Genomic DNA, 19,175 nt, shown 5'->3' with positions numbered 1-19,175 from the left:
CGCGCATGCGCCGCATCCTTGTTGCTACGCAACTACGCGACGCCTCAGCTGGGGCGCCGTGCCGCTGCGCGTGCGTAGTAGGTGTGTTGCCAGGCAACGCGTTTTCGCATGAGCCGCGAAGCGGGCGAGAGGTCGGTGGGGCCGCGGTGGGGGGAGCCGGTATCGGCCCCTGAAACACCCGCGAACCCGAACTCAGAGCCGGAGCCGGACGAACCGGGCCCCGAGGAGCGGATCGCCGCTCGCCGCCGCCGCATCGCCGCCCGCCTCGAGGCCCAACGCCGGTGAGAAGCGGGGCGGCCATTGCGCGGCCTGTTCTTCTGCCTCACGGCAGCCGCGCACCCCGAGCCCTGCTGATCCCCGGCCTTCTGCCCTCCCATCCCGGCCCTTGCTGTCTTTGCTGCCTTGCTCCCACACCCCCACGGGCCGGGCCTGTCCCCCATCCCATCAGCACTGTGCTGGCAGCCCCCAGCCAGCACCAATGCAGCGCCTTCCCCTTGGAACCCACCATTCTGGATGACCTCCTCTTCCCCAAACAGGCTCAAGGATTGGTGCACACAGTCTCAGAGCAGTTCCTGTTCACCCCAAACTGATAGCCCCTCCTGAGCCTACCACTGCCAGCAGCAACACACTGTCGGGGATGTCATGGTTTTGTGCTGTTGCTGTCAGTATTCTGCATCATGACATCATGTGCAGTATGAATCGTTCACTGAGGGTACAAATAGTGGCAAACTGTTTTGGTGGTATAAGAAAGTGTAGTTGTTAATGGCATACAGAAGTGTAACAGAGGGTATGTGGAAGTGTAACAGAGGGTATGTGGAAGTGTGGAAGGTTCATGCTCCAGTTCTGTGGAATGGCAGCATCCCAAGTACTCAGCTCATGGAGGAGAACTACATATCCCAGTGGCCAGAGACGAATCACTGGAGGAGGACACATATATAATCTCGCTCCCAGGCTGGAACATCCTTCTTTCGCTCTATCTATCTCTCAGAGCACTCCGGCCCTGTCGTCTCCCTCTATCAGCAACATTCCAGCCTGTCGCCTAGAGATCACAGTAGGCCCCCTGGTTCTTGGGGACTCTTTTTCTCTCTATCTCTCTCTCTCTGTCTTGTTCAATTTAGTAGTCACAATTATATTGTATCATATTGTGTTATCTTGTATTCCAATATCGTATTTAGTAAAATAAGTTTTCTCCTTAGACTGCTGCCACTGTTTTTGTCCATTCCCCTCCTTCTAGGGGCAGCAGCCTCTATCACAGGTAAATCTAGATAACCCGATTACATTTTCTTGGTGGAGGACGCAGGCATACTGATTAGATCTACTGCTTTTTTAGCTTTCAGAACAACTCTCTTTTTGCTCTCTAAGAAGCTTTGTTACAGGAGTGTTATCTGTTCATAGCTGCTCACTGAGAACTTGACCTTGAAATTCCAGGCGAACTGTCAACAGTCTGAGCTAGCTGCTCACTCTGAGCATTACTATCTTGCTTTTGTAAAGAAAACAAAGGGATTTCTTGCTCTCTCAGAGCACAGCTAGTTAGCTCTGACTTTCACAGGGCCTGCTAGCTACTACCAGCTATGAACCCACTCTTCATTCCAGTTGCTCTGTTTAGGGGATTGAAAGCAATTATGATCTTCTCAATGTATTGTCCAATTGTGCTTTCTTGTTGTGGAATTCTGTATGTATATAACCTAATCAGGGCAGTGATGGAGACACCTGCCTGGTACTTATATGCAATGTGGTATAATTTAAATGTTGGTACTTACATTCCAGATGGAATAGCTAATTTAACAGACACCACGATGTTCAATCCAGTGTACAGGCTGTACTCTCAGATTATCATACGCTTTTCAACAGCCGAGGTAATATTAATTCTTGGGCTCATACTCATGTTCATGTTATCAATATCAGTGAATGTATATGTAATCCAATACATTCGTTCTATGCAGAAGTCTCCTCCAAAACCATGACAGGGGACCTCCTGCATGGAGCTGGCATCAGTTCCTGGAGCATCCCCTGCCCCACACGAGCCCTGGGACCAGGACCAGGGATGTTGGCCCAATCCTTTCCTGCCTCTTTTCTGCATTTCTCGGGGCACAATGAGGCTGCTGAATTGTTCCATCTGTGCTGGGATGGAGTCACAAGCCTTGCAAGGCGAACTCTCAACTTTAGGAAGATAGAAGTGCAAAAGATTCTGTCTATTTTCCCTTTCTGGCCCAGGCAAGCCCTTGGAGAAGATGAGGAACCAAAGGAGGAGGCTGAGAATGTGGAAGAGGAGAGAAACAGCCTCAAGCAGGTGGAGGAAAGCCGGCAGGTATGACAGTAAGATAGGAAGGTCCTCTTGGATCCTTAACCTGTAGGCATTTGGCTTCATGCCGTACTCAGTGTCACCCAGCAGCCCTTAGGAGAAAGGACTGAGTGGCTGAAGCTCTGTAGGACCAAGTGGGAGGAGACTCATGGGCCACAGATTGAAGACAAGATTTCCTTGTAGCAAAATGCCCGTGGATTGGAAGAATCTGGGACTGGAGCTGTGCATCCAGACTCAAATCCCACTGTCCAAATATAGGGGAAGCAAAACAGAAATGTGCACTGAGCACAGGCCAGTTCCTCTTTGTGCTGCTGGCCTTCAGGGCTCTCCAAGTGAAGGAGAATTCATGGGTGCACTGAGGTCTTCCCAGTGCTCATCAAACCCTGCTAGAGCATGAGAAGATAGAGCTTATGGGTCTACATAGGCTTCTCAGTGTGGGGATATGATCTGAAGCCTTGACAGCACAATGAGAGCTCCCAGTATTCCTCCCTCCAGAGATGAAGTTTACAGGTATGTGTACCATCTCCTTCACAGAAGCTGGCCAAGCTGCTCTTTGAAGGCATACGGATGGTGACAGATATTCAGGTGGCTGCTGACTTGAGGGAAACACAGAGGAGAGCAGAACAGGCAGAGTTGAAGCTACAGAGGTAAGAGAGACTGTGGCATGGGTTTGCTCTGCTGGAAAGGAAAGACACAGATGTTTGTGCAGCTCTCTGAGCACTTCCCAAGATGGCTGCATTACATGCAAACCATCCTAACTCTGATCATCCACATACACTTAAAAGTTAGGGTTGCACTGCAATTAATTTCCAAAGGAAAATTTAGGCACACCAAGAGCTCCCAGGTCCCACCTGCCACAGATGGATCTTTACAGAGCATGTTATGCTAAGGCTGGTGACTTCCTCAGGTGGTACTACTGTACTCCAGGCACTCTGGTTGCCTGACTTCTCCAGATTCATCACAGCTTTGTTTCCAGCCTGGGAGAAATACAGTTGGTTCTCAACTTCTCCCCATGAGGCTGTACCACATACTTGTGGTCTCCTTGTTCATACAGCTGTCCTCGCTTCTGACTGGCTAAGCAGCTCTCCTGAGACTGGAGGTGATGCTGTGATGGAGAACAAGCCAACCAGTGACTTGGTAAATTATCTGTTTCAGAGGTTACCCTCTGTTTTTAGCAGTGAGTGTAGTTATTAGCTAAAGCATGAGTAGGTGCAGGGCCACCCACACCAGGCACACCAGTTGCGTATGAGGATTGAGAAAAATGTGAGGCTGTGCTGATGTGAGAAAGTGGATATAAATGTCTTCATGGTAAGGGTGGTTAGATGCTAGCTTGGGAGCCTATGGTGATGTAGGGATATTCCTCCTTGGAGAAACTCAGCACTTGCCTGAATGAGGCCCTGCACTATCTGCTCTGCCTGGTTAATTCTACATTAACCAGGACCCGATGTTTTCCTGAGGCTCTTCCAGCCTCAGTTATTCTCCAGTCTCTCTGTGGCTGCCTTGGCCAACCTGTCCTGTTCCACCAGAGGGATCTCCAAGCGTCTGGCAGTTTCAGCCTTGCATGCAGAGATCAGCTAAGAAACACCGAGTTCTTTCTCTTAGTTGCCTTTGGAGGGCACTGTAGGAACAGTCTGTGGGAGGCTGGCTGGAGCAAGGCATCGGTTCCTTGCTCAGAATTTTTTCTAGTGAGCCTATCTATAAGGAGCTGGATGCTGTGCCCATAAACAGCCCATAAAGAAGGTTTCAGAGACGCAGTGGTGGAATGTGTGTGGGAGAAACTCAATCCAGCTGCATATTACAAAGGGAAAGTACTCCCTTTTATGCTCCGGGGTTGGGCTGTGTAGCTGGGAGTTGCGTCACCTCCCACCTGCTGCCTCGTTGATATCTTGATGCCACTTTTCAAGCTAAGTTATTCAGGTGAATGTTCCTATGGCTTTGTATGTGGTGTAGGCCACTGAACCACTTGTTGCCCTGCAATGGTTTACCTTCTTCTACTGCCCACAGGGTAGAGAAGCTGGAGAATGAAGCCAAGTCCAGTACTGAGAAGTTTGAGGAGATCACCTCGAAGTGGGCCTTGGCCAAAGACATGACAATCCCTCAGGATCTGTGGCAGCTGCTGAACCAACAGCAGCAGCTGTGCACGCAGCTTCTGGAGGAGAAGAACAAGCTCATTGGTGAACTGCAGCAGGTAGCGTGGGGGCCATGCAGAGGTAACCAGGGAGGACTGAAGTTTTCAAGCTTTGGAGGATGCTGTTCTAAAGCAACAGCCATTCCTCTGGTCCACCGAGGCCCCAGCACACAGCTGGGATGCATGCAGTGTTAGTTGGTCCAGGCCAAATGTGCCAGGAGCTGCAATGCAAATGATGCAGTGTCGACAGTGCCTTGGCACTGTTTGGTGTACAGGGACAGGTGTACGGGACACCAGTTAGCTGTGTGTCAAACTGGAAGGTTCCAGACTGCACAGTAATATAATATAAATAGGTTGAGAAGGCGATTGTTTTCCTAGAGGGAAGCGAGTCTTCTCCAGAGCAGGTTCCTTGGCCCTCAGGAGCAGGGGTGGCCTGCCTGCAGATGTGTCCCCTTCCACTCCATCTTCTCAACATCTGTGACCGACCTTTGGTGGTGATGTCTCTCCTCCCACCTTTCCTCCTAAATACCTCATGACTTGCTGGCCTTTTGTCCTTGTCACCTCTTCTCCTTTGGAAAAGGCAGCATCTAGGTCCTACATTCCCTGTTATCCCCTAGTAAAACATTCTCTCTGATTTCAGCATCTGCTGTCCTCTTCCAGGAGCTGAAAAACAAAGATGAGCAATACGTGCAAACCATTAAGAAGCAGTCAGATGACATCCACCTGCTTTTGGAGAGAATGGAGGAACAGATCAGGATGATGTTAAAAACTTACCGTCACAACATTCATCAGATTGAGGTAGCCAGTTCATTCAGTAGAGGTAGAGTTCAGGAAGAAAGACTGCAGCTGTTCCCTTTTCCATATCTGTTGCCAAAAGGCCTCAGCCTCTTTCCACCAGCTGGGTTGATTACTCTCCAGAGCAGAGAGCTGATGCCTTGGTGAATGAAGCTCAAATCTGGCCAAGCAAGAGCACTGAATGATGCTGGGTGCTGAGGGGCTGCTTTATACAATGCTGTGGGTGACTTTGGTTCAGCACAGAGTAACATGGTAACATTTGAAAGCTATTGCTCCTTCATGGTTGGTTAATTGTTTTGCTAAAAGCCAAGAAGGAGCCTTGTTGGTCATAAGTCTTACCTTCTGCAGAGCATGGAAGGTCACAGATCAAGCTTGTATGTGTTGTTGAGCGAAGGTTCAACATCAGACAATGATTTCCAGTGAATTCACAGAGCTGCCACCAAAAGCACCCCTCGTGGGTCAGGGTGGCTTACAGCCATCCCAGTGGGCTCACAGTGTTAGATCTCTGCCAGTGAGAGGAGACATCAGGCCTGTGTGTATGTTCATCAGACAGGAGCAGCTGTCAGTCTTCTCCTGATGTGGACTAGAATGAGGCTGGCAAATTGAGATGCCAACATGATGGTAAAGGGCTCTGTCTCCCTGGCAGAAAACTTTTGAGCACGAACGGCGAGAGCTGCTGGACAACAACAGGAAGAAGTGGGAGGAGGCCATCCAAGCCCTCAACACAAAAGAGGTAAAGTCCCCATGAGATTTATAAACTGTCAGGACTGGTGCTGCTCTCCAGCACGAGTTGCCTTGGAAGACAAGTGTGCATGATGGCGGCAGGTTGCTTAGGTATATGATGGGCAGAGGGGCAGGTTTTTCAGCCTGCTCTGCCAGGGAATTATCCATGCATGACCTTGCTTAGTGCTGGCTGAGGGAGCTGTGATCATGGGAGGAAGCTGTCACCACTGATGGATGATATTCTTTTGCCCTTAGCTGGAATACCTACATGCCCGTGTGAGGAAGATAGAGGAGTATGAGAAAGAGCTGAATCAGCTGCGACTGCAGGATGAGGAGGAGTATAACAGCATGAAGATTCATCTGGAGAATGATGTGCAGGTACAGAAAGGGCTGGTGTGTGCCATGTGGTGTGACAGTTGAGCAGACCACCCTGGTTTGTTCATTGCTCCGGAAGGCAGCTGGATGGTGTGAAAGCTGCATCTGGTGTCTGATCACCTCAGCTCTTCAGCATGCATGATCCAGCTCCAACAGCATGATGGAGCTTTTAGTTTCTCCTCTCAGTGGGATCCACAGCACAGTATCAGTGTGCCCTTGGCTTCTAAGCGGTCTGTAGCAGCTCTAGGATCTATGAAGCAGCTGGCAGTTTTGAGGGTTTTGCTTCTTCAGAGGTCAAGTTTGGTAGGATGATCAAATAGTGTGAGTGTTTTGACACCAGATCATTTCAGATCAAACTAACTGCCTCCCTTGCAAGGGTCCGTGGCCTAGGAGGTTTGAGTTTTTGCCTCTGACATCTAGCCCTGAGCTCATGATTTCTCTAATATCCATAAAGTCATAGAATCATAAGATGGCCTGGACTGAAAAGAACCACAATGATCGTCCAGTTTCAGCCCCCCTGCTACGTGCATGGTTGCCAACCACCAAACCAAACTGCTCAGAGCCACATCCAGCCTGGCCTTGAATGCCTCCAGGGAAGTCCACTTCAGCTTCCTTGGCTCAGCAGAGGACACAACCACAGCTGACACCTTCCCTGCTTGTTGTTATTTGTTGTTTCCCATGCTGCATGGTACAAATGGACTTGCATTTGACTTTAGTAAGGCTCATTGCTTATTGTGGTTTCACCCAGCAGGCAGCTCAGCACCACACAGCTGTTCACTCACTTCCCCTCAGTGGGGTGGGGGAAAGTATCAGAAAAAGGTGAAACTTGTGATTGGCATAAAGACAGTTTAATAGAACAGAAAAAGAAGGGAAAATAATAATAATAAAGAACATACAAAGCAAGTGGTGCACAGTGCAGTTGCTCACTACTCCCTTATCCCCTCCACTTTTATTGCTAAGCATGATGCCATCTGGTATGGGATATCCCTTCAATGATTTTGGGTCGGCTGTCCTGATTCTGTTCCCTTCCAGCACGTTGTGAACCCCTATTCTCCTCACTGGCCATGTGTGCAGCAATGAGCAGCAGAAAAGTCCTTGGCTCTGTATAAGCACTGCTCTGCAACAATAACAACATCAGTGTGTTATCGGAATTCTTTTCCTTCTAAATCCATAACACGGCACCATGCCAGACACTACAAAGAAAATGCACTCTGTCTCAGCCAAAACTAGGGCAGTCCCACATGATGTTTTCCTAGGAGGCCTGGGGAAATACAAGCTAGGAGCAGTGTCTGGAAGGTTTTGCAACACAAACAGCAGGTGAAACATTGCTGTCACAAGGTCCCTGTCCACTTCAAAGAGCAAGTCCAAGGGGACAGTCCAGATTCTGTGACTTCTTCAACTTCATATTGATAACTCGGGCTGGTAGAGATTGTGTAACGTTCACAAATGGTTCTGAGCTATTTAGGGTGGGAGGCAACAACACCCTGGAGATCAAGGTTCACAAATGGCACTGTGGTGGTGTTGTGAAAATGCACCTGCTCTGTTTATCTGTGCTTTCAAAAGAGTCATACATAAAGCAGGAGAGATAACTATTCCTCTCTACTTTGTACGTACATGTCTTCATTCAGGTTTGGTAACACACCAGGGAATAACACAGACAGCATGGAAAAGAGCAAGTAGATGAATGCCATGTAATAAAAGGTTGAGAGATTGGGGCTGTTTAGATCGGGGAAGAGATTTTGTTTGAGAGGAGCCCTGTAAATAAATTCTCACAATCTTGTATGATGGAGGGAGGAGAATGACTTCTCTGTGTCCATATTAGATGCAAGAAAGAGTCACAGTTTTGAGTTTGGATAGGGAAGATTTACATTAGCATTCAGATTTAGCTTTGAGATTTCAAGCCAAGAGAGCTAAAAGTGCAAGGACTTGCTCAGTGGTTATCAGCAACAGCTGTGCTTTGATGCAGGGTGTTAGGAATAGCAAAAATCAACATCTGCTGGGTCTTGCTTGGTGATGCTGTTCCCTCTGTGGGATAGAGAGGTGAGCAAAATGTCCTCGTGGTTCTCTTCATTACTGCATGTGTGTAGTTCTTTATAGCCCAGACATTACCCTTCCAGTTAAGGGAGAATAAGAAAAGAGAAGTTGGAAGTACTGGTTTGCTTGATCATTGATACCACTGTCCTGAGGTGTCTCTGAAACAGGAACTTAGCCAGGAGCTAAAGGTGAAGACCAAGAGCTAAGTGTCCCAATGAGTGTAAGTCAGGTACAACTTCATTCCCTTTTTCCTTCCCCAGAGATGGCCTTGCAAATTGTGCTCATGGACAACCAACACCTCCATCTCATGGGCCAGGCAGGAGGGGTTAACTGGGAGAAATGTGCCTGGGCAGCTGGGTTGGGAGTTACAGGATCAGTATAGTCAGGCTTCTGTGTGTCCTTTGCTTACGGCACAGCTTCTTTCCATGTTTTCTGAATTGACAGAACCTGGAGAGGCAGCTCCAGCATATGAAAACTGTCTATTTGATGAACCAGGAGAAGCTGGAATACAACCTTCAGGTGCTTAGGAAGCAGGATGAGGAGAACACCATCATCAGGTCACAACAAAAGAGGAAGCTCAACCGGTAAAAAACCATTCCTGGAAAGTGGGCTCTGCCTTATCTGCTGCCATCTCCCAACATGCCATTTGTTTTTGTGGAAACCATCACTAGCACAGGATTGAGCTCTGACCTGACCCATCCCTGGGCAAGGGTGGGATTTAGCCCAGGGCAGCACCATCCCTAGAACAGTTTAAATAATCTGGCATTGACTAAACTGTGCCAACTAGGTGGGATTCAGTCAAGTCTCGGTGCTGGTCCCTAGCAGATGGGTAGCTCCAACTCCCAAAGCCTTCATACATGTGAGATTTGCCCTAAGGTGCCTCTTTGGGAATCCCCACCTTTGCTATCCCTCTCCAGGCTCCACAGCTTACTTAGTAATCTGAGAACAAAACTGGTCAAACAAGAGAAGCAGTTCAGAGAGGAGAACCAGAGCCTTGCAGCTGACTGCGAGCGCATCACCGGACAATGCAAGGATGTGCAGAGGAAGATGAGGTGGGCTGTGTGTGGAGGCCTGGATGTCCATCTGTGATGAGGCTCCAGAGCATCTGAATGAGATAAGGAGGGGGGCTGACTCATTTATGGACACAAAGGCTGCTTCCATGGGCTTTCTTTCTCTACACAGGCACTTTGCAGCCATTGATGCTGACAAGTTTACGAAGGTCTGGCTTATGAATGAGGAGGAAGCCAAAGGGTTAATGCGGAAAGCTCTCGATGCAGATCGCATCATTCACACCCAGCAACTGGGACTGCCCTGGGAAGAGCCTCATTACTGGTTCCTCAACAACGTTGGCCCCTTCAGGCATTACAAGGCAAAGAAGATGGCAACCAAGTTGGCTGCAGAGGTCCTGACAGGTGGGACACAGCCTCAGTGCTCTTGTCACCTCTGTGGCACTGGGTAACCCTCATCTTCCTCCTTGAGAGCCCCCACAGTCTCTCCTGCCTTTGTCACTGCAAAGGGATCTGACTGACTTTGTGAGTTCAGTCAGGTTCTGGTATGTGCCTGCTCTGAGCTGGCTCATTCCAAGCCACCTTGGGGATCTTTACACTGAGCTGTGCCCATTGCTCCCAGCTCCAGATGAGCTGACCCAGAGCCAGCTTGCATCCTGGTCCTTTTGGCATAATTTCCAGGTCACCAGGAATAACTGTGATTTCCCAGGTGACTGCTGCAGTAATATTACTAGTACTGAGCTGGGGAGTACAGCCAAAGCATAAAGACTTTTTTTTCTCACCTTTTTTCTGTGTATCAGAGAGCACCAGTGGGGCACAGGAAAAGAAAGAGAAGGAAGAAGTGGGCAGTGGAGAAGGCCAGAAAGAAAACATAGCAAAGGCTGGAGATACAACCACTCCTCTGCAAAATATATCCAAGAAGACTGCAAAGAGGATCCTGGAGCTTGTGAGCGATGAGTCGGTGCGTGATGATGCAGTAGGAGGAATATCCTCATGCTGCCCTGCTGCTGCCAACCTTCCCTGCACAGACTGCCCTTGAAGGGTGGCACAGCCGTAGCATGGCACAAGTTGGCTGCAGGGTGCTGGGTTCTGGGCATGAATGGAGATGCTCACTGTTTCTGTGCTGCCTTTTCTCTTTGTGTCTGCCAAGGGTTTTCTCATTGAGAGAAAGCTGCTGGGGCCTCTGCGTGCACTGGGAAAGCATGAATGCACCCTCTTGAGGCTGGACTCCATCTTTTCGGTGAGTTGTCTGTTGGTCCATCAGCAGCGTCATGATAGTCTGAGCTTTTGCTCTGAACTGGTCAGGCCACTGCTGGGGAACTGCCTCTATGTTTGACCTCTCTCCTCCTGGAAACTGGGAACCAAGTAGGAAAGTCTGGAGCAGGAAGCTGGAGAAAGGTCTGGAGAACCTGAGGTGTGAAGGGTGGCCAGAAGAACAAACTGTGATTCATAGAGAGGGTACAAAACCCAAGAATGGCCATCGGAGAGGAGAAGGGCTGTTGCCAACTGTCTGTGTGCCATAGGACTGAGAAGCCTGAGGAAGATCCAGCTGTGGAACTTTGTGGCATAAGGGGATAGGAGCATTGTGGGAGGGCATGATGCACTGTTGCCAGGTGCTTCTTGTCTCAAGGCCATCCTGCTGCTGAATTAAAAGCCCCAGGGCTCCTCTGATCAGTTCTCAAAGCCCCCCATCCACAGACACCTCCACCTGTCACATGCAGACCACCTTCTTACCACTCACTCCTGCTCAGACGCTGCGTAACCATAGACAGAGGAGCGCCCTTTCCTCCTGTAAAATGTTTGTTGTTTCTTTAGCTCCCACTCCTGCGTTGTCTCAGTGATGCTAACCATGTTCTTTTGCTACCCAGGCCCTTGAGATTGACAGTGAGAATGACCTGTACCAGCTGATGGATTTCTTCTTGAAGTACAAAGCCAGTGAAGGAGCTCTCAGCCAGGTAGGACTGCCTGGAGAGCCCAGCAGAGCAGGGCTTACGTGGAAGGGGGAGGAGAACATCTCCTGAACATAAAGGGAAGGCAGAAATGGGGCAGGGGGCAATATAATAACACTATGAACAGTGCCAGGGCTGCTCTATGGCCACACATCTTGGGACAAAACCCATAAGGCTTGTGGGGAAATCAAGGCCAGTGCCTGGCCCCAACCCAGAAAGGGCTTGGGACAGGCCAGGACCTTGGCTATGAGGTCATTCACTAGAGGAGGTGGAACTGGGTTGATCTCAACAGGACATTTAAACAAGGTCCTTTGTATTAGTGATTATGTACCCAGGGACTTAGCAAAGCAGTGCTAATTGACCTACAAGCTGGAGAACATCTCTGACCCATTTTATGGTAGCTGCAAGCGCAGTCTGTTGGTAAAAATTAGGTTGATGGATTGCAGTCATCTTCTGCCATGGCTGAACAGGGCCTCTTGCACATCCATTCATGTCTGAGCTGCCTGAATTTGCCAGTGGATGAGGCTGCAGGTGCTTGGAAACTCTTGGGAGCAAGGTGGCTCTTGGGGAGGGGATTTGGTGGGAGGGCACCATGCCCAGCTTGCTAACCTTCCTTCCAGAGCCAGGGAAGCCCAGGTGGAGAAGATATCACAGACCTGAGTGAGGACAGAGCAGATGGTGAATCCAGTGCCCAGAGTGATGAGCTCCAATCCTCTCAGGGACCTTTGGGCTCCCTTCCATCTGTGTACATCCATGCTGATGACGTCCTAAAGATCCTGAAAGCTTTTGTGCGGGATTTTCACAAAGTGAGGTGAGACTAAGGGCAAAACAGAACTGCTGTCATTTGGAGGGAGAGAGCCAGACAGGGTTGAGGCAACAGGACAAGGGGCTTTGGGGGTGTGTGTGGGCAGGGCTGGGGGATACTGTATTGCTCTGTCTGTTCTGTGAGCCACTTCATGAGGTTGCAGTGGGGGTGGGGATGATCCCACCAGGGAAGGAGATCCATGACAGCTTCAAGCCTCGTTGTTGAAGTGAGGGTTGGCTGGGTACAACCAGGCAGGAGATGTACAGCAGCCTGGAGAAGGAAACAAAGGCATGAGGAAGGCAGGTTCCATTCATTTCAGGGTTGTGTTCATTTGTGTGACAACGATGACAGCTCTCTGCAGCTGAGAGCTATGAGACTTTGTTCTCTGTCTCTCAGGGAGGAGGACAGTCCTCCAAAGGAAGTGCTGCAGGTACGGGACAGCTCTAAGGATGGGGAATACTGGGAAGCCTTGGCACATGTTATCCCAGAGCCAACACTGAAGCTGTGGGATGCTCTGGCAGCGGCACTGGAGGAATATTAGTGAGTACCTGGCAGTGATGGTGGGGACAAAGTAGGCTGATGACTTGGCTGGGAGGATGACCCTGCACACTGGCTGGGAAAGGGGTCTGCCAACCTGGCTACCACTGCTCACATGGGTGGGTGCTCAGCAGGGACCTCTGCAATGTCCTGTAGATGACTGAGAGGTGCTGGGCCCAGGGTGACAAGGGATAGTATGCCAGGCTGCTTGTGCTTGGGGCTGGCACTGGGTCTGTGTCTGCTGGGGACCAGCAGAGTGATGCACAGCACCAGTGACACCCAGCAGTGCCTCAGGAGGTTGCCCACCTCCCCATATCCCTGCAGATGGGTTTCACAAAGGTGTCTTAAACCCCAGAGACCTCCTGGCAGCACCCTGCCTGTCCCTGGGGCCAGGTTAATTCTCTGCCCTCTTTACACAGCAACATCCTCAAGCGGAGGGCCAACATGATTGCTGAAGCAGCTGTCCTACAGCAGCAGAATTCAGAGCTAAGCCTGATGCTAGAGCAGTTCATCAATTCCAGGTGAGTGTGGTGTCCTCCTGACCTGCAGCCTGGGGACAGGGGTGCTTAGGCCAAGAGTGTTGTACCTGCAATGTGATCCCAGTGGAAGAGGGGGGTTAGCACTAGATCACAGCTGTCCCCACTGTGTACCCACAGACCTAAATACTGTCCCTGTCAGGCTCAAGATGCCTTTCATCACAGGTAAACAGCATGCTGCTCTCCCCTCCTGTGCAGCAGATGGACCTGAACCTGCCCTGTCCTGGAGAACCACAATGAATGCATAGATCCAGGGCTCAGCTTTTCTCTGCCACAGGCAGAAGCTGCGTCTGAAGCCAGGACTTGCTGTCAGAGCCTAATAAACCTCTCCCAAACTTGAGCCAGCAGCGTGTGTAGCCTCCAAGTAGCACTCTTCTTCCCTTTGAAGATACTGGGGAGCAGCAGACATGTGGCATTGTCCAAACCCAAGAATTGCCTGCATCATAACCAAGCCAGAACCCCTCTCATCTTTCCACTTTGTGAGCTCTCAGCCTTACTCTTGGGCTGAGTTCCACCACCACTGCTTGCCTGCTGGCCTGAGGGCTGGTACATCTCTCCCTCCCCCACGATTCACACTGCTTATTTCAGAGCTTTCCCCCAGCAGAGCTTTCCTGCCCAGCTTTATCTTTAGCCTTGACTCTCTTCACACACCACCTGCAGTTTCTCTCTGTACGTGCACACCACAGCAAAACAACACCGTTATTATGCTGCCCTTGAGTTGTTTTCACCCTCCTCCTACTCCCCACCATGGGACCGATCAGTTTGCACGGCCGGTCCCGAGGGATCGGTGCCTCCTTGTCCCCGAGCCACCGAATCTCCGCCTTTCCGCGGCTGTACGGAAGCATAAAGCTTGCATGAGCCGGGCCCAGCGCCCTCCCCGTAACCACAACCCGGCCCCCTCCCGCCCTTCGGACCGCCTTTGCTTCCTCCGGTTCTGGATTCCTTCCCGACCGGGATGCTGCCGGCAGCTGCTCGCGGTGCGCACCGAACGGCACGGCGCAGGGCTCGCTGTAAGCGCTGCCACCGATCCGCATCGACCCCTGCGAGGTACGGGGGGGCTGGTAACGAGAATAGGGTCTCACCGGTGTGACAGCAGGGCTGGGGAGCTGAGCGCCGGGATCGGGCACCGGAGCGGCAGCGGGGCTAAGGGACAGAACGCCGGGGATAAAGGGCACGATCATGGGGTGACACTGGGGATAAGAGGCAGGATGCTGGGGTGGCACAAGGGCTGAGGCTTTGGACTCCGAGGTGAAAGCAGGGCTGGGGATTCAGGCAGGCACTGGGGTGACACGGGCTGGTGCTTTGGACACCGGGGTGACACGGGGGGGACGTTGGGGCGTTCGGCACCAGGGAGGCACTGGGATGGAGGGAGCCGGGCGCAGGGGTGCACCGGAGCTGGACATGGCCGCTGCCCGTCCCCTCCCCGCGGTGTCTCTCAGGCCGGTGCCGGCCGGGAGGAGCTGTGGGTGAGTCAGGCAGGAAGCCCGCTTGCATCACGAGTGGGGCTGTTTTTTAGTCGCCGCTCTCTGGAGCTCAGCTCCTTTCGCCTTTCCTCCCCCCCACTCTCCCCCTACAGCGCCATGGAAAATGAAGCCAACGCCCCGTCCTCCAGCATGGCAGTTTTACTCTCCCCCTCCACGACCCCCTTCAAGGAAGAACTGCTGTGTCCCATCTGCTACGAACCCTTCCAGGAGGCGGTGACTTTGTGCTGCGGCCACAACTTCTGCAAAGGCTGCATCAGCCGCTCCTGGGAACACCGGCACCACACGTGTCCGATCTGCAAGGAAACCTCCTCCTTCGACGACCTCCGTATCAACCACACGCTTAACAACCTGGTGGAGATGATCCTCCGAGAGGAAGGGAGACGATTGGGCCGTATGGCCACCCCCTGCCCCCTGCACCACGAAGAAGCCAATCTTTTCTGCCTGGATGACAAGGAGCTGGCGTGTTTCGCCTGCCAGGGCTCCAAGCAGCACGAAGGGCACAAGATGAGGCCGGTGCAGGAGACGGCGATGGATTTCAGGGTGAGGGAGCAATGCTTGGGGGTTGATTGCATGGAGAGAGGCAGCATTCTGTTTATTGGGGTGCAGGCTGCTCGTGCTGGGATACGAGGGTGGGTGCAACCTTACAGCATCACTGCTGATGCTCTCCCTGCCTTAATTATCACCCCAGCCCCAAGAGCCTGCGGGAAAGGGAAGCGTGGCGATGCTCCTGTGGGTTGGGAGGGGTTTGGAGAGCTGCCACCGTGCCGGATCCGGCTGTGCTGGTTATTGCAGCAGCGCCTCGGGGTTGGGAGTGCAGAGCTTTGGTCTGAGTTAGCACAGCACGGCTGCTCATGGCCCTGAGGAGATGGGGGGGGGGGGGGATGTGGGAGAGGTGGCCCTGAGCACAGCCCCAAGCACAGCCCTGAGCACAGCCCCAAGCACAGCCCTGAGCCAGAGCCAGGCGCTGCTCCAGGACCCAACCGCTATGACTCAGCCCATGGGGACATGCCAGGTTTCAAAAGGCGCAAGGCAAAGTGCACCGAGCGAGCTGCGACTTGACGGTGTGTTATAAAAAAGAAGGTTTAAATATAGCAGGGAGGATTTGCCATGGAACAAACCTCTGCCTTGCTGCTTAGGGTCTGCGCAGCGCCGAGGTGCAGGAGGGCAGTGCTGGGCTGCAGGAGGAGGGGAAGGGATGGATGGAGCAAGGATCCTGCTTAACCGCGTCCTGCCGGGGTTGGGGCTCTTGTCTTTCTGCATTTGAAACCTGGGGATGTAGGCTTGCGAGGGTCCTGAGGGCATCTCCCCCCCGCAGGCCAAGCTGAAGAACATGGAGACCTCCCTGCAGGACAAGTTGAAGGATTTTGGGGCTGTGCATCGCTCCTACGAGTCCATCTCCAAACACAACAAGGTGAGTGGCCGGTGACGGTGGGGTGGCAGCCTGGTGGTCCCTTTTAGGTGGGTGGCAATGAGCCCAGCCCCTGCATATATGTGCACTTCCATGCACATATGTGCACACACATGCACATGCATGCACTTGCTTGCACTTGGCATGCAAATGAGTGCGCACACACCTCGAGACAGGAATGCAGCTGACTCCACGGTGGAGGCTGCACCCACTCCAGGCTGCTTCATGGTGGGGAGGGTGTTGCAGGTGGGAGGAAGGTCTCAGAGCTCAGGGCTTCATCTCCATATCCCCTGACATGGGAGGGCAACCTGGTCCCACTGAGACCTCAGCAAGGGAGGAGCAGTTTGGGGAGCACAGAGGGGATGGCGGAGGTGCTGGGCGTGTGGGACAACCTTAACATCCTTACACTGGGCAGGTGGAGGCCAATCGACTGGAGGAGCAGATCAAGAAGGAATTTGAGAAGCTACACGAGTTCCTTCGGGATGAGGAGAAGGCGCTGCTGTTGCAGCTGCAGGAGGAGAAGCAGCACAAACACAGCCTCATTGAGAGCAAGATGAAGCAGCTGGCGGAGAACAGCCAGGCGGTGCGCAGCGAAGCCCGACAGCTCCAGGCTGACCTCCAGGAGGACGACTACACCTTCCTCAAGGTAATGTCCTGATGGGGACCCCATGGCTCAGCCACAGCACCATGGGGCCTGGGGTGTTGGTTAGCCTTAGGAGCAGAGTTTGATGCCTTCTGTCTCCTTCTCTTTCAGACCCACAAGAACCGTAAGCGCAGGTGAGTCCTGGTCTCAGCTGTGTCCTCTGCTTGGTGAGACCAGACAGGTCCCCATGTCATAGGATCATAGAACCACAGAGATTGGAAAAGACCTCTCCGTTAACTCTTCCCCAACATACCCACTGACTGTGTCCCTCAGTACCACATCTCCACGGTTCTGGTGACCAGGGATGGTGACCCCACCACCTCCCTGTTCCAATAACCCAATGTCCCTGCCCAGTGAGGGGATGTGGAGTAGCCCCCTCCCTGGGATGAGAGCAAGGTGGAGGCCCTTGGAGCTGGAGCAGGAGTTCCTGCTCTGCTCACACAGAGGGAAGGCAGCCTGGGAGGAGATGTGGGGTGCTGCCATGGAAGCCCCTACAGGAAAGCAGGGTGCCAGCATCCCATCCCTGTCCTCATCTCCTGTCCTAGGATTGCCTGCACGGCTGAGGAGCCAGAAGCTGTGCCTTTGGGGATGCTCATTGACTCCGCCAAGTACCTGGGCTCGCTGCAGTACAACGTGTGGAAGAAGATGCTGAACATCATCACTGTGGGTGAGGAACTGGGAAGGGATTGTGGTCCAAGGATGAGATCAGCCTCTGCTCCAGGCAGCCCAGGGGGAATGGTACTGAGGGCATGGAGCACCCATGCACACCACTGGTGTTCAGGAGTCATGGGGTGCCCTGGGGTGCTTGCACTTAAAAAAGGGAGCCCCAAGGGATGTATTCTTCCATGCATGGGTGGGTTTGTGCCTTTGATAGCCACCAGAAAGGAGATGATGGGTAGATGAGTGCTTGCAGGGCTCATCCATAAAGCTCATCCCTTAGACAAGCCAAGCTCAGCACTCCTAATGCAGAGATTCATAGAATCATGGAGGTTGGAAAACAACTCCAAGATCAAGTCCAACCACTGACCCATCCTCACCATGTCTACTCCTAGAATCACCAATTCTGATTGGAAAAGCCCTCTGAGATCCCCAAGTCCAACCCCAGCCCACCCCACCCCCCATGCCCACTGCCCACATCCCTCAGTGCCACATCCCCATGGTTCTGGGACACCCCCAGGGACCCCACCACCTCCCTGGGCAGCTGTGCCACTGTATCACCACTCTTTCAGAGAGTTTTTTCCTAATATCCAACCTGAACCTCCCCTGGCACAACTTGAGGCCATCACCTCTTGCCTCTAACGCATGTCCCTAATGCATGTCCACTTTGCAGTCCCTTTCAGCTTCAACCCCAACTCAGCAGCAGGCTGGCTTTCGGTGTCTGATGACCTGACCAGCGTCACCAATGGGAGCTACAAGCTGCTGGTGGAGAACCCTGAGCGCTTCACCTCAGCTCCCTGCATCCTGGGCTCCCGTGGGTTCTCCACTGGCTTCCATACTTGGGAAGTGGACCTGGGTAGCATCACGAACTGGAGGGTCGGAGTGGCCCAGCTGCGTGGTGGCATCCATTGGACCTTCCACCACGACGCACGTTCCGGGTTCTGGTATATCTATCGCCTTCCTGGGATGAACAGCAAGATGTGCCAGGCTTCCAACATGGCTCGCTCGGTGGTGGCACTGGGGGAGCTGGTTCGTATCCGCGTCGAGCTGGACTGCGACGAGGGCGAGCTCTCCTTCTACAACGCCGACTGCAAGACGCACATCTTCACCTTCCATGAGAAGTTTGGAGGCACCGTCTTCCCCTATTTCTATGTAGGGGGCACACCAGTGGATGCGACATCCGAGGCGTTGCGCATCTGTCCCCTCCGTGTCCGCATCCAAGAGGATGTCCCCGTGTAGGGCCGCTGTCCCTCTGTGCCGTGTCACCTCCATCCTGGGGCTCTCCGGGTGCTCTTTTAGTGTCAGCTTTCCTCAGAAAAAAAAGAAAGAAGAAGAGAGAAAAAGAGAATTTATGTATGTGTTACCTCTTTTTTTAATTATCTTTAATAAACAGCTATTCTAGTATTCCAGTTTCTCATCGTCTGTGCCCACGTCCCTCCGCCTCCATCCTGCTTCTCTCTCCCTTACAGACCAAAGTGAGTTCGTCCCTTCTCATCCCCTTTCTAAGGGGTTTCCCATAAATCCCCCAGCTCTGGGATGACAATGTGCAGTGTACACTCAGAGGTGGGATGGAGAGGACACAAAGCCCCTCTTGCACAACTATGGGGGGAAAACAGCAGCCTCCCATTGTCCATGAGCACCCTCCAAGAATCTCGGACCAACAGCCCCAAAGCCAAAACCCAGTGTGGGTTTTGATTTGCATTATAAACCCTTTACCCCTTTAAGTCCCTGCGTGGTGCCAAGGCCACCCCGGTGTCCCCAAGCCCTGGGATGCGGTGCTCCAGGCGGCGCC

General features: G+C 52.4%; 2 protein-coding genes across 3 annotated transcripts; both read left to right on the top strand.

Annotated features, from left to right (window-relative positions):
• Positions 1 to 89: 89 nt before the first annotated feature.
• DRC1 (dynein regulatory complex subunit 1) lies at positions 90 to 13,530 on the top strand. 2 transcript variants are annotated; one of them, XM_072332645.1, is made up of 17 exons: positions 90 to 281; positions 2,215 to 2,308; positions 2,837 to 2,949; positions 4,307 to 4,490; positions 5,091 to 5,228; positions 5,872 to 5,958; positions 6,204 to 6,326; positions 8,802 to 8,941; positions 9,275 to 9,409; positions 9,540 to 9,769; positions 10,165 to 10,325; positions 10,515 to 10,604; positions 11,233 to 11,319; positions 11,934 to 12,124; positions 12,515 to 12,658; positions 13,075 to 13,176; positions 13,357 to 13,530. In XM_072332645.1, exons 1-17 carry the CDS (start codon positions 109 to 111, stop codon positions 13,358 to 13,360), a joined length of 2,196 nt encoding a protein of 731 aa, XP_072188746.1. In that variant the 5' UTR covers positions 90 to 108; the 3' UTR covers positions 13,361 to 13,530. The 2 variants fall into 2 exon arrangements, with proteins under 2 accessions (XP_072188746.1, XP_072188747.1); XM_072332646.1 differs by lacking the exon at positions 9,275 to 9,409.
• Positions 13,531 to 14,017: 487 nt separating this feature from the next.
• TRIM35 (tripartite motif containing 35) lies at positions 14,018 to 18,787 on the top strand. The gene is made up of 7 exons (XM_072333172.1): positions 14,018 to 14,238; positions 14,768 to 15,215; positions 15,991 to 16,086; positions 16,499 to 16,729; positions 16,838 to 16,860; positions 17,272 to 17,393; positions 18,057 to 18,787. Exons 1-7 carry the CDS (start codon positions 14,147 to 14,149, stop codon positions 18,620 to 18,622), a joined length of 1,578 nt encoding a protein of 525 aa, XP_072189273.1. The 5' UTR covers positions 14,018 to 14,146; the 3' UTR covers positions 18,623 to 18,787.
• The last annotated feature ends 388 nt before the right edge of the window (positions 18,788 to 19,175 follow it).

Source organism: Excalfactoria chinensis, chromosome 3 (genome assembly GCF_039878825.1).
Source record: "Excalfactoria chinensis isolate bCotChi1 chromosome 3, bCotChi1.hap2, whole genome shotgun sequence".
Classification (NCBI taxonomy): domain Eukaryota; kingdom Metazoa; phylum Chordata; class Aves; order Galliformes; family Phasianidae; genus Excalfactoria; species Excalfactoria chinensis.
This window is presented reverse-complemented; position numbering and strand designations above follow the sequence as displayed.

Coding starts and splice junctions, on each gene's coding strand:
- TRIM35 (XM_072333172.1), top strand. CDS start 14,147: ATGCTGCCGGCAGCTGCTCGCGGTGCGCACCGAACGGCACGGCGCAGG. Junction 15,216..15,990: donor AGACGGCGATGGATTTCAGG/GTGAGGGAGCAA, acceptor TCCCCCCCGCAG/GCCAAGCTGAAGAACATGGA. Junction 17,394..18,056: donor GCTGAACATCATCACTGTGG/GTGAGGAACTGG, acceptor TCCACTTTGCAG/TCCCTTTCAGCTTCAACCCC.
- DRC1 (XM_072332645.1), top strand. CDS start 109: ATGAGCCGCGAAGCGGGCGAGAGGTCGGTGGGGCCGCGGTGGGGGGAG. Junction 8,942..9,274: donor CAAAAGAGGAAGCTCAACCG/GTAAAAAACCAT, acceptor ATCCCTCTCCAG/GCTCCACAGCTTACTTAGTA. Junction 11,320..11,933: donor GTGAAGGAGCTCTCAGCCAG/GTAGGACTGCCT, acceptor CCTTCCTTCCAG/AGCCAGGGAAGCCCAGGTGG.